Source organism: Muntiacus reevesi, chromosome 2 (assembly GCF_963930625.1).
Source record: "Muntiacus reevesi chromosome 2, mMunRee1.1, whole genome shotgun sequence".
NCBI classification, from domain to species: Eukaryota; Metazoa; Chordata; class Mammalia; order Artiodactyla; family Cervidae; genus Muntiacus; species Muntiacus reevesi.
The window spans coordinates 178,399,071-178,414,665 of record NC_089250.1 but is presented as its reverse complement, the minus strand read 5'-3'; the positions used below and the strand labels follow the sequence as shown (position 1 = coordinate 178,414,665).

The 15,595-nt window shown below is 52.3% G+C and overlaps 1 protein-coding gene across 9 annotated transcripts in view; it reads right to left on the bottom strand.

Annotated features, from left to right (window-relative positions):
• Positions 1-15,595, bottom strand: part of TRRAP (transformation/transcription domain associated protein) — an 89,297-nt gene that overhangs the window by 18,319 nt on the left and 55,383 nt on the right. For 6 of the 9 annotated variants that reach the window (XM_065923801.1, XM_065923807.1, XM_065923805.1 and 3 more), the window contains exons 47-60: positions 15,334-15,533; positions 14,504-14,625; positions 14,117-14,330; positions 12,846-13,025; positions 10,727-10,873; positions 9,445-9,564; positions 8,939-9,226; positions 8,665-8,802; positions 7,920-8,032; positions 7,392-7,527; positions 4,424-4,615; positions 1,748-1,976; positions 902-1,167; positions 253-353 (exon numbers count right to left, since the gene is read on the bottom strand). In XM_065923801.1, coding sequence (XP_065779873.1) covers positions 253-353; positions 902-1,167; positions 1,748-1,976; positions 4,424-4,615; positions 7,392-7,527; positions 7,920-8,032; positions 8,665-8,802; positions 8,939-9,226; positions 9,445-9,564; positions 10,727-10,873; positions 12,846-13,025; positions 14,117-14,330; positions 14,504-14,625; positions 15,334-15,533 — 2,446 coding nt within the window. The remainder of the gene's footprint in view (positions 1-252; positions 354-901; positions 1,168-1,747; positions 1,977-4,423; positions 4,616-7,391; positions 7,528-7,919; positions 8,033-8,664; positions 8,803-8,938; positions 9,227-9,444; positions 9,565-10,726; positions 10,874-12,845; positions 13,026-14,116; positions 14,331-14,503; positions 14,626-15,333; positions 15,534-15,595) is intronic. The other 3 variants (XM_065923806.1, XM_065923808.1, XM_065923809.1) reach the window with 1 other exon arrangement.

Here is a 15,595-nt window from a genome sequence, read left to right as displayed (position 1 = left end):
TGGCAAGGAATCCGTTATTGGCAGTTCCATGGTCAAGCGACTCATGGTTAAAAAGTACCACACTCAAGCAAGCTTTCTGATCCTGCTGCAAGTTACTATGTTGCTAGAGATACAAAAGCTGAACACCATCTCTGACAACTGACGCCAACTCATGTCAATTTCTAGCTTCATCTTCACATTGCTTTTAAATTACAAACAACTAAATAATCTGATGAGTCTTTCTCTCACCCACCACCTATATAACATACATACTTGTTAATCTGAGCCAAGAACATCCCCTTCAGTGCATAAAATTCAGCCGTCATCTCTTTTGTGAAGTATTTTAAGTTTGTAGATTCAATAACTTCAAGGCCCTGTTTGTAAAAACAGAAAGCTTCTTGAACTTGCTAGACAATCAATGAAAACCTCATTAAAATATTTATCCAGGCAGTTAAGTCCTAAAGGTCACTGACAAATATATTTTAAACTGACGAGGCTTACCTACCTTGAATATTTGTTGACGACAAAGAGTATTTAAACTGCATCACTAAACACAGATTCAGTTTCGGACACCTTAATGGTATTATTTTTTCCAAAGCTTTACATTACCTTATCTGTTTCATTGTTTATTATTAATATTCCTCTGAACATAGCCCAAATCTACCATACACCCTCACAGTCCTGCAATTTTTAGTTTCTGTTCTATAACTACATTATCAGAGTATGTGGCAGAACAGAGACCGTGGCATGTAATTCAAACACTCCAGTGGCTTCCTGCCCCTCTCTCCTTTTGGCAGGACTGCTCCCTGAGACCACGGCCTGCAGAGGCCCAGTCCCCTTCCCTGTCATCTGACCCAGGAGGTGGCCCGGGGGCCCTCACTGTCAGGGCAAGGGCGGGCACTGGGTCCACCCGGCACCCTACCTGCATACACTCGTTCTTGCCCATGACGCCTGCCAGCTGGAGGTAGCATTTGACCTGCTGCCGAATCTTCTGGAAGCAATCCACAATAGGGACGGTTGGAATGGTGTGGATACGACTTAATATATCCAGAGCCACATTGACCAGGCCCTGCTTCCGGGCAATTTTTCCATATTGGATGATCGCTGAAGCCGACGCGTGAACCCCAAGCATAGCGTTGTTTGAACTTGGGTCGTGCTGAGAACTGTTTTCATATGCAGTTACAATAGCTGGGGAGGAAAGAAGTGAGACTTCAGCCCATGTCAGACATTTCTCCGTTTAAGGCTTAAATAAAAAATGAAAGACAGACACAGGGTGGCTTATGGAGACGGGAAGCTCTGCATCGACACGCGTTACTCTTCCTCAGACTTCGCATCAAAAGGACGCGCTAAGAAGCACTGACTCCTCAGTCGAGAGCTACCCTCTTGGCTAAGGCTGCTCTGGATAAAGAGGCCTGGCAGGTCTAGGGAAAGCAGCAGGGGGCCCAGGGAAGCTAAGCGAGGTTCCACACGGCCCCCCGAGAGCAGGTCTTGGGAGTGGGGGGGCCGTCAGAACAAAAGGGCCACGACCCAGAGCTCTCATCCCACTGGTCCACACCCCTGGTGTCTGTCCTGGGTGCAGAAAGGGAACAGGGAGGGAAATTCTTCCCCTCTTTCACCACCTTCATCTTTACCCTCGTCATACCAACCACCTCTACCACACCTGCCAAGAAACAGAAGATTCGGTAAAAGAAAAAACAAACAAAAAAAGAACGAACAGAGAAACACAACCAAGACATGAAACCAGAACAGTGGGTGTCTGGAAAATTACATGGTGGAGGCATGCCGGACCAGGTGGGTTTACCCTGGTAATGATGCTGCCGCCACATGAACACGCTGCTCCAGTGGGACAGGTCGTCCGACACGATGGGCAGCCGGTTCCGCCACGTCTTCACCACCGTCTTCATGTCGTGCAGGCTGTTGTTCCTCCCCAGGTTGCTGGGCTGCAAGCCTGCGTTAATCTGAGCAGCCTCCTGAAGCTCGATGATTTGCTGGGCTGCCTAAGGGGACCAGGGTGACAGATTCCACAGTGAGTAGGGCGCTAGGATTGGAGGAGGAAGGCAAACCAGAGCCGACCGGGAGTGTCTCCTGTGAAGGGCTCAGGATTCAAGCGGATGCTCTGGGACCTGCTCAGATGCGGCATCTGACTTATCACACGCCTCACACATGCCTCTCGGGATGCCACCCCCCACCCTACTCTAAGACCTCCACCTGCCGTGACACTGGGGCCTGGAAAACAGTGTGGTCCACGCTTGCCCTCCCTCTGCCCCCCGCTGGTGTGGCTCTTAGCAGGTCTTCGACAACACCTCCTGCCCTCAAGCTTTCCTCCGTCAAGATCTGAACCCCGGGGCCATCAATCATCTCAAACACAGCTCTGATGTTCTCTCCCGGCTGACGTGTATTCTCACCATCTGCACACCCATCTGTCCAGGCCCCCCCCACCCTTTACACCCAACACATGCTGCCGGCTGCAAGCGTGCGGCGCACTCTGGAGCCCCTCTCAGCTGGGGTGGAGGCTGGGGTGCAGCTCTGAGCCTTTTCCCACGCTGTCAAATCTCACCCTCTGTTCCCCACAGGGATTCTTCCCTTCTCTGAATCCTGGGTTTATCTGTGTTTGTTTTTACATGGCACTGAGTCACAGACGCCCCCATAAAACTTGGCTTCTTATGGATATGTCCTCTCTCTCCAGCCTAACTCTTCAAGGAGAAATGTTTTTAAACTCTGAATTGTCCAAACCGCCAAACACAGCACCAAGTTCAGGACACAGTATCCTTTTGTTTGCTCTTAATTTTAAAAACTGTCTACAAGAATTCACACCTTCCTCTGTATCTATACTTCAAGTTTAGTTCATTACACTCAAATTTCTGAAACCTTAACCTAATCTTTCCTCCCACCAAAAGCTTACTGAAGACAGAACTATGGGGTATTTGTTTTGTAACAGCTTTACCGAAGTAGAATTAAACATCACTGAAAGCACCCTTTCAAGTGTATGGCTCAGTAGTTTTTAGCACTGATCTTCCACAACTTACCATGATGTCATGTCCCAACAAACTCATCATAAGTTGAAAATATCTCAAGTTGAGAATGCATTTAACACACCAAACCTACCAGACACCCTAGCTTAGCCACCCTGAATGTGCCCAGAACACTCACACTACCTAACACAAGGCTTGTTTAATAATGAAGTGGTTGTCTCATATAATGAAACTGAAGAGCAGAATGGCCATCAGCAGGCAGCTGTCCACCGTCAGGATCTCACGGCTGACCAGGCGCTGACGCTCGGGTCTGCCGCCCAGAGAGCATCATACACGCATGCTGGTCCAGAAAAACATCCAAATCCAGCATCAAAGTATGGTTTCTATTGAAAACATATACTGCTTTCAAGCCCAAAACAATAGATACAAAAAGGGAAAATATCAAAACAAGGAGATGAAACTGCTTTGTTGAGCTGGTTCACTATGAAAAAGACAAGATAATCTAAGTGTATTAATAAATAACTACATAGTTTAAAAAACCACACTATACAAATCAATGTGGCTTTTTTAAGTCTCAGAACTACTCTTTCTAGAGGGAAAAAAGCATGAGCATTCTGAACTACTGTTAAACGGCAGCCTATAGTTTTCCCTCACTCAGCCACACTGGGAGCTGCTCTGCACCAGACTCCAGACAAAAGAGGTAGAGAGCTGGCACAGCCCTGGGTGTGTGCGTGTTATCTGCATGCATGTGCGCGTGCACACACACAGGGGCCGCGAGGGTGGGAAGAAGAAATTTCCACGCAGGGGGCAGGGTGCACGAGGGGCTGTGGGGAGTGACTGCCCGGCGGCAGGAACAGTGAGGACGGAACACAGAGCAAGAAGCCAAGCACGGGCTGTTTAAGTGCAGCTTTGGGGTCTCAGAGGGAGGCCCCTGCTCAGACTGCACAGCGGCATCACACCACGGCTGGCATGGTGGGCGTCAGAGGGCACTCCCCGAGCAGGAGCGAGAGCCACTGCAGCCACCCGAGGGAGGCCTTCTGTCACTGAGACCCCGACACCCCAAACCCTGGACACCGCAGGTCAGTCCTCGCCCTTCTGACTCTGGCCGTCCTCTCGCCGAGCCCGAGTGCAGGTGGGGGGGGGGGGGGGGGAGGACGGCGGGAAGGAGTTTCCTCTGCTGTGCAGCTCTGCTCACAGCCCTGAGCCTGGACGGGAGGAGCTCTGCCGGGAGGGATGCCCCTGGAGAAGGGCCTCCCCATCTGGAGAAGGTTGCCCACACTGCCCCGGAGAAGGCTACCCCCCTCCCCCACCCCAGAAGGGCCCCACCTGGAGGCTATCCTCCCACCCCGAGAAGGGCCCCACTTGGAGAAGGCTATCCCCCTCCCTGGCCCCCGAGAAGGGCCCCACCTGGAGAAGGCTATCCCCCTCCCTGCCCCCCGAGAAGGCTCCCCCCACCCCAAGAAGGGCCCCACCTGGAGCAGAGGCGTGTGCACGTGTGACACCACATGGGGCAGCCGCCGCCACTCGCGAATGGCCAGGCTGCTGGCCATCTCCACCAGGCGCTCGATGAAGCTCAGCTGCTGCTCCTCGGGGTGGCAGATAGCCAGGTACCCACGGTACATGTTGACCTTCCAGGCCATCTCCTTCGGACAGCTCACCTCTACCTGGGGAGGGGAAGAGCATCACATGGAGGCAGTGGGTATACTTCCTCTCGGCACAGAATCAAAAAGCCAACTTTTTGGTAGCCAGTTATGCAAAGCAGTAAAGTGCAATTAGGCTATAAACAGACACTCGTTTTTTCTGGAGAGGTCACATATTACATATTTTTCTGAACACTCCCCTTTTCCAAAACACCAAAGCGTGGCCAATCTCTCTGGCTACGAGGCCTTACTACAGGCTCCTTGCTTTAAGATTACTTGTAGTTCCAAAGAGGGGAAACTGATAAGACTCTGTTACGACAGACTAGATGAACAACCTACAAAGTTGGCCAGGGAATTTCAAAAGGCTTAAATATGTGCTCATCTCCACTTTGGTAAGTATAATTTTGAATTGTCTCCAACTCACACTGTTATCCTGAGAAATCAGTCTAACTTGCTCCACATTACATACAGAAGCAGAAGGCAGGTTTCTAAGAATACGAGTGAACATTCACAAACTTCACTGTCATTTAAGTCCACATTTAGTGTCCACTATAAATGTTCCCCAGATCACTCTCGTATCCCGGTTGTCAGCTCTACTGATGAAGACGACGGAGCCCAGAGCATCACGTCTGCTTCCGAAGCCCCGGCGGAGGCTCCAGGTGCGCCCTGGAAAGCCCCTGCGTTTGCCCACCACCTTCTAAAGAAGGTGTTAGAACTCACTCCATCTTATCAGCCTTTGACAGAGCATTTTAAAAACTGTAAACAAAAAAAATTAAAGTCTTTTCAAAAATAATTCTTTGTATATAAGATGAAAGAACACAGAGATGTTCTTGAAAGAATTTTACAGGACTTGCTGTAACAAGATCAGTAAGACACTCATTCAGAAGCAACAACGGAAATGACACATATCAGAGCTGCGTGTCTCTCAGTCTGGAGGGGGAGAGGGCAGTGATGCTGATAACGACGCGCTGACCTGACACCGGTCCTGCCCGCTGACATCTGACCTCGGAGCTGTCGCGTCCGCAGCCCCACCTGGTTCTCAGTAACCCAAAGAGAAACTCAGGGAGGCAAACTTGGGAACACAACTGCTTCCTACAGGATCCTTTTTGATCACAACCTATCATCTCATGTTTTCTGGACTTAAACACTAGTTAAGACAGGATTTGTTCAATCACACCTACTCTCTGGAACATTAAGAACAAAAGCATCTGATTTTTCCTCTGCTGAAAAATATTACCTGATTTATTAAATCAAACCAAGAAATGTACTACTACAAGCAGCCCTATAATCACAAGAAGAGAAAGCTTTTTTTGAAGTACTGGTAAATGAGTAAATAATTTAGTATGATCAAAAACATTTAAGATTAATTTACTGCAGATTACCCATAATGCTCATTAATACTTTGAACTTTTTCCAATCAGTAAGGGCCTTAAAACTGGGGGAAAATAATCAAGAACTTGTAAAAGAAGAAACTCATCTGTCAGACTTATGGTCAGTATCATACTGCACATATCCTGCTAAGTGAGACCTCAGAAAGGAGAAAAAGAAACATTAGAGTGAGTTATAAATATTTTTATATTGATGTAAAATAAAGTGGGATATTTATCAGAATAAAGAAAGGACATTAAAAACAAATTTTTAAAAAAAGAGAACCAATGGTAAATGCAACCTGTCAGTAAACTATTTTTGTTTACCTACACACTGACTGGTTTACTTCTCAGAGGAACATAAACTCCCTGCATCAGAGAAGCCCTTTCCCAGATCCCAGCCTGTAAGTCCAGATCCTGGGCTCTATAACCTCCCTGTAGTTAATGGTTGGTGACTATTTTGGTTCTCGCACCTTCCGCATTCTGTTCAAAAGCCGCAGCAGTGGCGAAATAAGCACGGGAGCCACAATCCAGGTAGTTTTAAGTCAATCCTTTCAAACACAGTGGCCTGTAACCTCCGTGCGCTTTGAGCCTACACATCAGATAAGGAAAACCACTGGTGTGACTAAATAGGCCCTTACCAGGCGAAGGGGCAGGGTGAGCGCGGGACTGCAGTACAAACCCTAGGCCCCGTGACGGACAGCAGAGCAAAGGTCAAAGCCTGAGCAGGACAGGGGCGCCAGGGGAGAGAGACACAGGAGGGAAAAAAGCAAGCCACGGGCACGGCGGCGCCGGCGGAGGCCGAGGCGTCGGCCGGACGTGGGCTCGGGCGGCAGAGCTGGGCCGCCAACCCCAGCTGCCGGTGCCCCGCAGAGGCTCCCAGGGCGAGAGACCTGCACCTCAGTGCCCGCTCGTCTGTCTCACACTCAACTCCTCCAGATGGAGTTTCACTTCTGAAAAGCGTGCAGCCCGACCAAGCTAAGGGCTCAACTTCACTCACAAGACACCGTTACCACTTCCGTAACACTGACACGCTCTGAACGTGATACCGCTTTCCTGCGACAGTTTCACTGACAGCCCAGCCCTGCGCTTGCACTCCACTCACACCTGCCGACCAAATCCACCAGGAAAACAGCCTCTGTTCCTCCCAGTTTCTCATAAAGCCCAGAGTCTCCACACCTGACACTCATTGTAACTGAAGGATGAACTAAAACTAAGTTACCATTTAACGCAGATTCAGGAAAGATGTTCGTGAAAACCAAAAGGAACCCTTACTTCCCAGGAGCTATCTTCCATCTGCCAAGGTGCCCCGCGTGACTCAAGTGAAGGGAGACCCCCAGAGATTCCGGGCTTTGGAGAAAGGTGCTCCCATGCCTGCAGAGACTGTACCCTGAGCGTGGACAGGTCAGGTGGGGGGCGGGATGGGTCCTCACCTGCACCAGGGCTTCCTTCATGGCGGTCCAGTTGGACACTCGCCAGGCACACTCCAGGACCAGATAAGGGTTGATGTGACCTTTGGACTGGCCGTACTCCGTCAAGGCTTCCCACTGGTTCAGCTCCTTGGAACACCTAGAGGCCAAGGATCACCCTGAGCTCATGATTTTAAACCACTCCTTTCCATAGAAAGGAAAAAATGTTACCCCCACAGAGCAGGGTGGGCTTCTAAGGGGTGCCACAGTGCCCGGGGCACGAACCAGGGGTCCCCCTGAAGCAGCAAGAGCCGCACCCCCACAGCAGAGCAGAGCTCCGGGCCAGTGGAGGCAGGACTCGGTCAGTTTCTCCAACACACACCCAAGTGCTTGAGCCTTTAACAGCTGTTTGCAGATTTTTGTTTGTACTTTTCTTCGTGGGGCCATAAAGAAAACAGCAAGGCCCCTTTCTAAAAATACTTGTTAGAGAAAATTTCAGACTTTCCACTGGCTCCCTTCAGTGACTCCTCACCACGTTCCCGTTTGGCTCACCGGATCCAGTGATCCTCCCAAAGCTGGTACTCTGGGAAAATGGCAGGGGAAGCATTGCTCCTCTCGTGTTCCTTCTTGGCTTTGTCCATTGCCTTTTCATAGGACTCTTGCGCCTGTAAACATTCATAATGCTTTCAAACTGCTGCTTAACTAGCAACTTCTGCACGACCACTGCTCAATTACTTAGGGCAAACTGGATCGCAGACCTGGGGCCGTGTCAGGCTCTCAGGATCTCTACTCAGAGAACGAGAGCGGACGAGCTGGTGCCTGAGGCCCCGCCCTGAGCAGAAGCCGCAGGACTCTGCGCAGGTCTCCGCCCATCAGCGATGGCAGCCAGGCCACTGCCATGCCTCTGCTTCTGGAATTTCTGTGGCTCGGCGTCCAACCCAGGGCTGCGGCCATTCCTGCTCAGTGACCCCGCTGCCGAGCAAGGATGGGCAGGGGAACTAAACTCTCTGCTGAACACAACCTACCTACCAATCCCAACGGGACTGAGGACTGCGGATGAAAAGTATCCACACTGACTACACTGACAGTAAAGAACTTACAACCAAGCTTCAAGAATGCTCACGTTTCTAAAACTGAGACTTGACTTTAAGAGCCTGTATGGGGACAAATACATGCCTCCAAGAAATCAGTGAGACTTCTTATTTAGACAGGAACTGCCTTGAGGCCCCGATACCACGGCACCTCTGTAAGCGCCTTCCACCGCCCACGAGGCCCGGAGGTTCCCCAGCGGTGCTACCTGCTCGAAGAAGCCGTGCTGCTCATAGGCGATGGCCGTGGCCGTCTCCGAGTACTTGCAGCGCTTCTGCCACAAGCCCGCCCACATGTCCTCCTCCTGCAGCAGAGAGTAGAGCTCCGCAAGGGAGTCCAGGATCTCCTGGAACAGAACGCGGTCTCTGAGTGCTCGGGGAGGAATAGCGTGTTTCCCCGACAGGCCGACTTCACGGCCCCTCATCTGCCACCACCGGGGAGGTGCTCATCGGGACCTGTGAACGGCGGAGGCACGGCCTCACCTGCTGCGGTGGAGTGATGCTCTCTTGCTCATAGAACTCGGCCGTCTGCTTGGGCTTGATCTGCAGGCTCAGCCCCTTCTCGAAGGCCTGGTGCTCCAGCATCAAGGTGGAGCGGAACCAGAGGTTGTGGGTCTTGCCCAGGTACTTGAGGACGCAGGGCCGGATGGGGATGGGCGGGACGCACTGGGACATGGCCTCCACAAAGCAGTTGAGGGCGCTGGGCTGGCAGTCCCGCTGCACCTGGTGGCTGCCGCTGCACAGGAATGGGCTGATCTCCCCCGCCAGAGCCTGAAACCCAAGCGCGGGCTGGGTCTGGCCGGGGCCTCGTGCGAGAACCAACCCGCCTTCGCGCTCTCCCTCGGCGTCTGGCATGGGTGTGATAACTCACGCTTGGAAACGCTAGTTTCCTCAGCCTTTGAAACTTAACCAAGAGTTTCTTTTGCAAACACTCCTCAGAAGCTAAAACTGCCCTTTTTGAAAGAGGATTTGAAAACACACAGACTCACATGCTGCTGTCTGTCAGACAGGATTTTCCACAGCCTGGGGAAGAGCTGGATCCACGTCTTCTCAGCCAGCGGGGTGGAGATGTGGCAGAGCTGGACGAAGGCGCCCAGCAGGGCTCCCGTCTGCAGGAGGAGAGACCCGTCTGGCGCCCGGCCCTCGCCACGTGGGTGCTGCCCGAGCTGCCTGCTCAGGAAGCAGGACCCCCTACTCTACTCGACGCTGCCCACTGCCTGACGCTCACAACCTGAACAGATGTCGTGCCAAAGGGAAACACGAGCTCTGGGCACCACAGACCCCTCCTGCTGTGCTGAGCGGCTGGCACGGACGCGGGAAAGGGGCTCAGTGACACGACAACACGTCTAACTTCCCAGGCCACCTCCTAACATTCCTGATTTCACCGTATCTGAGAAGTATGAACACCACGCTGACCCGGAAAGGGCAAGCAAGAGATACACAGATGCCATCAAAGCAGAGGCTGCTGAAGAAACCCAGGGGAAAGAGGAGAACCATACGCATAGGATCTATGTTATTGGCCAACAAGTGTAGTTCTGAAGAAATCAGGAATCATGAGAGGTCGGGGTCTCTGCAATGAACAGTGGACAGATGGAGAAGCGACTGGAACGGACAGGACTGTACCAGAACACCCCACAACCGGGGCCAGAGTTGGAAACCGGGGTCCCAACGGGCCCATCAAATCCACAAATGCGGCTGTCTCTGCCCACAGCTCCACTGTCCCTGAGGTGCGAGTTTCTCAGTCAAGTTTCTGGCAGCTTGAAGCCCACCTCCCCACAGAGCCACACACAGCCAGCGCAGAGGGGCTCGGGCACACGCCTGCCAGCCCATGGTGGGCCCTGTGGCAGACACAGAGACACGTGTGTCAAGATCATGCCGTCCTTTACACCCAAGGGCAGAGCAGGAAGGGACCTAACCCCAAACCACGCCCCTGTCAAAAACGCACAAGCCCGGGATACGAACATGCCAGAGGGTGGGGGAGAAAACGTTCCAGGGAAGAATGCTCCTGTCTGCTTCTCAGGCTGCCCTGCATGGGAGGCTGCGATAAAACCAGCCTGGCTGCCCTCACATGGCTGCTCCCTGCCTGCCGGGCAGGCAGCTCCTGGCTCCACGTTAACACAGCAGACGCCAAAGTTCTCAAAGGCCATGGACCTGCCCACAGAAATGCTCGCCTCGAGCTATGAATGGGGGAGTCCGTGGGTTCATGGATTGTTCAAAATATTTGGGGTGGGAAGAGGAAAGCCACAATCATTCCCCCAAATTCGTACAAACCTTCACTTCCCGGAGCGTATCAAGAAATTTGTCATGTCTGTTGGTTAACATGTGCAGCTGGTTTCCAATGTCCTTCTCAGACAGCTCTTTGGTTTTGGGCGTGCTGGTCTGATCTCCAGGAGCCAGTTCAATATCTATCTCTACATCCTAAATACAAAAACAAATATGCAAAACCAAAAGGTCAAATAGTTAAAAAACATCAACACACACAACTCTCATAAACTTCTTGTTAAATTTGTGCCAAGTAAAACTTCAGTTTCCTGGAAGTCTATAATAATTTAAATAATCCTGAGTTCTAAAATAAAAGACAAGCAAATAAAACTAGACCAGATCTAGCACTTTCTTACCTGATGCTATAGAAATGTCAGCATTTTGCTGTCATATTTGGATTGTGGAAAGGAAAATAAAAAAGCAGAACTTTAAGGAGTATAAAGACTACCAGGAATCATCGCCTGCCGTTCCTGAGAAAGCAGCACGGGCTTGTTCACTTGGATCAAGACTATCATCGGGGCCAACGCACAGCACCTTGTGGGCGCAGGTTTTACACAGCTCACCCCCAAAGAGGAAGGAACCTGAGTTCTGTCTGAAGCTTCCGGAAGTGACAGTCAACATCCCGTCCCCACACTGGGCTCTAAGTCAGGTTATGGAACGTTTGGTGTGCGCCATTGAGAAGGCAGACGAGTCACATCAAAAAAGTGAAAGTAAAAGCGAAGTCGTGTCCAACTCTTTGCGACCCCAAGGACTATACAGTCCATGGACTTCTCCAGGCCAGAATACTCGAGTGGGTAGCCTTTCCCTTCTCCAAGGAATCTTTGCAACACAGAGATCGAACCCAGGTCTCCCACATTGCAGGCAAATTCTTTACCAACTGAGCCGCCATGGAAAGCCCAAAGCCGCCTCTGAGTCACGCCGAAGTTGCCACTCACTCCACAGAGGACCACAGGAAGGAAAGAGGGTCCCATCACCAAACGATCGCCGGCTTAGCAAGTGTGAAGTGAAGGAAGTTTTAACTTCTTACTTGTGAATGAAATAAGTAGAGGTCTCAGAAACAAGAAGGGGTACAAACCACCCCTTTCAGAGGAAAGAGAGTGCCTTCCTCTGCCAGTACCGACTGGCTGTCTTCTGACACCCAATGCTCCAGCCAGCTTGAGCTTCCATGGGCCGAAAGCCTGAAGGACACACTCACAGATCCACGCCTGGAGGGGCCTCACCACTCCCACACGGAGCCCCGACAACCATCAGGACCGAGGCTCAGCCCTGATGGTTAGTTACAGGCTCCAGGGCTGCCCCAGCCAGACTGGGTGGGGACCCAGGAGGGTCAGAGTAGGTAGGTGGCCTGTGGAACCAGCTAGAGACACAGCTCCTTCAAGACAGCGTCACTCCCCAGAGCGGTGCTTTAGGATACAATGTGGGCGACTCCTGACTTGGGAGAGGACCATCAGCAGAGAGTAAAAGACCCTGTCCTCAGCAGCACCAACCCGTGATAAGTGATTGCTCTCAAGACCGAATGGCAACACCAGATGCTCATCAATTCCACCCTGAAATCCTGCCATCTGCAACACGGACAGACCCCCGAGAGCACTGTGCTCAGTGAAATAGGTCAGAGAGAAAGACAAAGGCAGACACACGCTCATAAACACAGAAAGCAGACGGCCAAAGGCGGGGGGGAGGTGAGACGGGCCAAGACATGCAAAGGCACAAACCGCCGGTGATAAACTCATCACGGGGGTGTAACGCACAGCACGGGGACTACAGTCAACAACGCTGCACTGTGTATCTGAAAGTTGCTAAGAGAGTAAATCTTAGAAGTCCTCATCACAAGAAAAAAATGCTGTAACTATGTGTGGTGATGGATGCTACCTAGACTCACTGTGATCATTTCACAACACACAAAAGCACCAAATCCTCACGTTGTACACCTGAGACTAACGGGTCCAACGCTGTACCTTTGACACGAAAAAGGAAACAGTGAGTAACCGAAGAGGCACCACACGCAGACCTTTCAGCAGAGGCAGCTTCCGATGTGCTGCTCTCGCCCTAAACACCCCATGGCTGATACAGCATCCTCCCACTGAGCCGGGAGGCCGGCTGGGGAGGCGGCGCGGGCCCGTGGCGTTACCTCCTCCTTGGACTCGCTGTTCTCGCGCTCCCGGGGCTCCTGCTTGACATGCGTCACCATGGCGAAGGCCGCGCGGTCGTGGCTGTCGGCCAGGTTGATGACATTGGTGATGGAGGGCAGCATGGCGCCCTGGCAGCTGGTCCCGATGGGCGTGCTCTTCTCACACACGGCCAGGAGGAGCTGGGGGCACGCAGGGGAGGAGAGGCCCCCGGTGAGCTCCGAGTCACCTCGCCCTGCACATGCGTGCGGCTGAGCCCCCAGTGCCGGGCTCGCTCCATCCCGCTGCCCCCACCTAGACAGGAGCCTGCACCTCCCTCCCACTGTCCCACTCAGGTGCCCCCGACTCCACGTCTCAGCGGGCTGGACAGAGGGGCCAGCGAGATCGGGCCCCGGAGGCTAGACTGTGCGCTGGGCAGAGCCAAGGAGCGGCGCGACCCGGTTCGCTTTGAGAAAGGCCTGAGAACGGCTGGGCGGCAGCAGGAAGCCTGTGCTGGGCAGCACGGAGTGGGTGAACACTAGCAGGACGCTCCTGTTGTCGTCGTGAAGAGCAACAGGAAGGCAGAGAAGGGGGGGCCGTGCACTGGTGCCGCCTAGAGACAGGCCAGACCGCAGGCCAGAGGAGCAGCGGCAGCCCCTCCTCCAAGGTCTTTCTGACCACCTGACCCAGAGCCTGATGTACCCGCCCACCTCCTGAATGAAGAGCAAGTCAGGGAGCCCTGCCCACTGTGCCGCTGTCAGGGTTCCACCCACTGCTGCTCACAGCACTGAGAACAGACCTCAGCCCTGGTGGGAACGCGCCCACACGCTCTCCCGAAGCCCGGCCACGAGTCCCTCCTCTCCCTCGAGGGCAGTCTCACAGCCCGGGTGTCAGACAGTGGTGCCTCCGGCAGGCGCAGCCCACAGCCTATGTGTGCACGGCGTACATAACCTCCCGTTCTCAAGAGAGGCAGAGGTTGCCTGGTGTGGCACGCTGGTAATAAAGCCAAATAGCAAGGAATACAGACACCTGACCACAAGCTAGTTAGAAACGGAGGCCATTTGACTCACCGTCCACTGAAACAGCCTGACTGTTCGCGGGGGCCCTCACCCCCAGCTCCCTGGCCCCATGAGCCAAGGGGTCAGAGCCCGCGTGCTGTTAGGCCGGCTTAGCCTGGCTGCTCCACCTCCCAGCGGTTCGTCAATTCCTTCTTACTAGAGATGACAGCGGTTCTGCCGTGGAGACGTCTGCCTCTCCGTATGGGTGTGGACACCTGGCTCTGGGCCTGACTTACCTCAATGCACTGCTTGATCCAGAAGTGGTTCCCCATGGCCTCCCAGTTCTGGGAGCAGGTCACGTAGAGCAGGCGCTCGTAGACGCGACGCTTCATCGAGTTGTCGAAAACCTCGAAAAACTTGGCCCTGATGAGCGGCTGGGCGCAGCGCAGGCCTGAGAGAAAGGCTGGCTCAAGCTTCGCGGTCAGCTCGCTGCCTGACAGCGTCTCATCCCTGGAACATTTGAATAAAAGGCTCACTAATGACACCAACATACACTACAGTGTCTTACAATGTAAACGGGCGTTTAAAACTTATTGTATATGAGAAGATTAAAAAGTCACACCACCAGTGGGTCAGACAGCACATCAGGGACGACGTGACATGTGTCTGGCTGTGGTGATTACCTGTAGACGTAGTTAACAAGGTCTAAAAACTGTGCGTTTAGTTCAAGGTCTTCTGGAAAACGCTTTTCTATGTAGGTCATCATCTTCACAAGCAAAATGGACTTCTCCCGGAGTGTAGGTGTCTGCACAAATTTAAGAGTCAATTATTTGAGAAAGAACATGTTCAAAAGTATTTCAGCCATCTGCTCAACTGATTTTTAAGCTCCTACAGTCTTGTCAGGTAAAATAAGGTCATTTCTAAATGGTCCTTAGGATGCTTAAGATCAAGACAGGTGCCAACAAAATTTTCCTGGGGGAGGGGGGGGCGGGTGCTACAACTCACTTGGGAGAGAAAGCAACTAAACTAGAAAACAAATTGGAAGTTTGCAAGCATCTTAGTTACCAAGTAATAGTCCCTCATCGTTGTTATTTTTGGCTCATTTAACATTTTAACAGAAGTAAAAGGAGAAGGGGACGACAAAGGATGAGATGGCTGGATGGCATCACCGACTCGATGGGCGTGAGTTTGAGTAAACTCTGGGGGTTGGTGATGGACAGGGAGGCCTGGCGTGCTGCGATTCATGGGGTCGCAACGAATCGGACATGACTGAGCGACTGGACTGAACTGAAAACCACATTACACAACCAGTTATTTCAAGTTTCTGTTTAAGATCTGTGAAGCACAATGAGAAAAATCCAACTTTAAAAAAAGATCCCATGAATGCAAATACTGGAGAGAAAAAATATTCTGCTTGAGAACTTGCAGAAGAGCTTAGAAAGCAATGGCTGACTCTTCCCCTGCATACTCGGGAAGGTCCACAGGCCGGAACCCAAGCCCCTGCCCAGCTCACCTGATTGGCTGCCATCGGGGAATTGTTTTTAACCCATTCTTCCACAATTTTCACCACGGACCGGAGGATTTTGGCATCGGGGGATTTCTCAATGAGGGAGGTCAGGATGGCCTGAATAAAGTTCTTCCTCATCTCCATGCTCATCACAGCTAGGCGTGTCTTCACCAGCTCCAGACTCAGCATCACCAGCTCACTGGTCCCTGCTCACGGGAGAGACGGTGGCTATCCCCACCACCCAAGTGGCTGGATCTTGCCCACACCC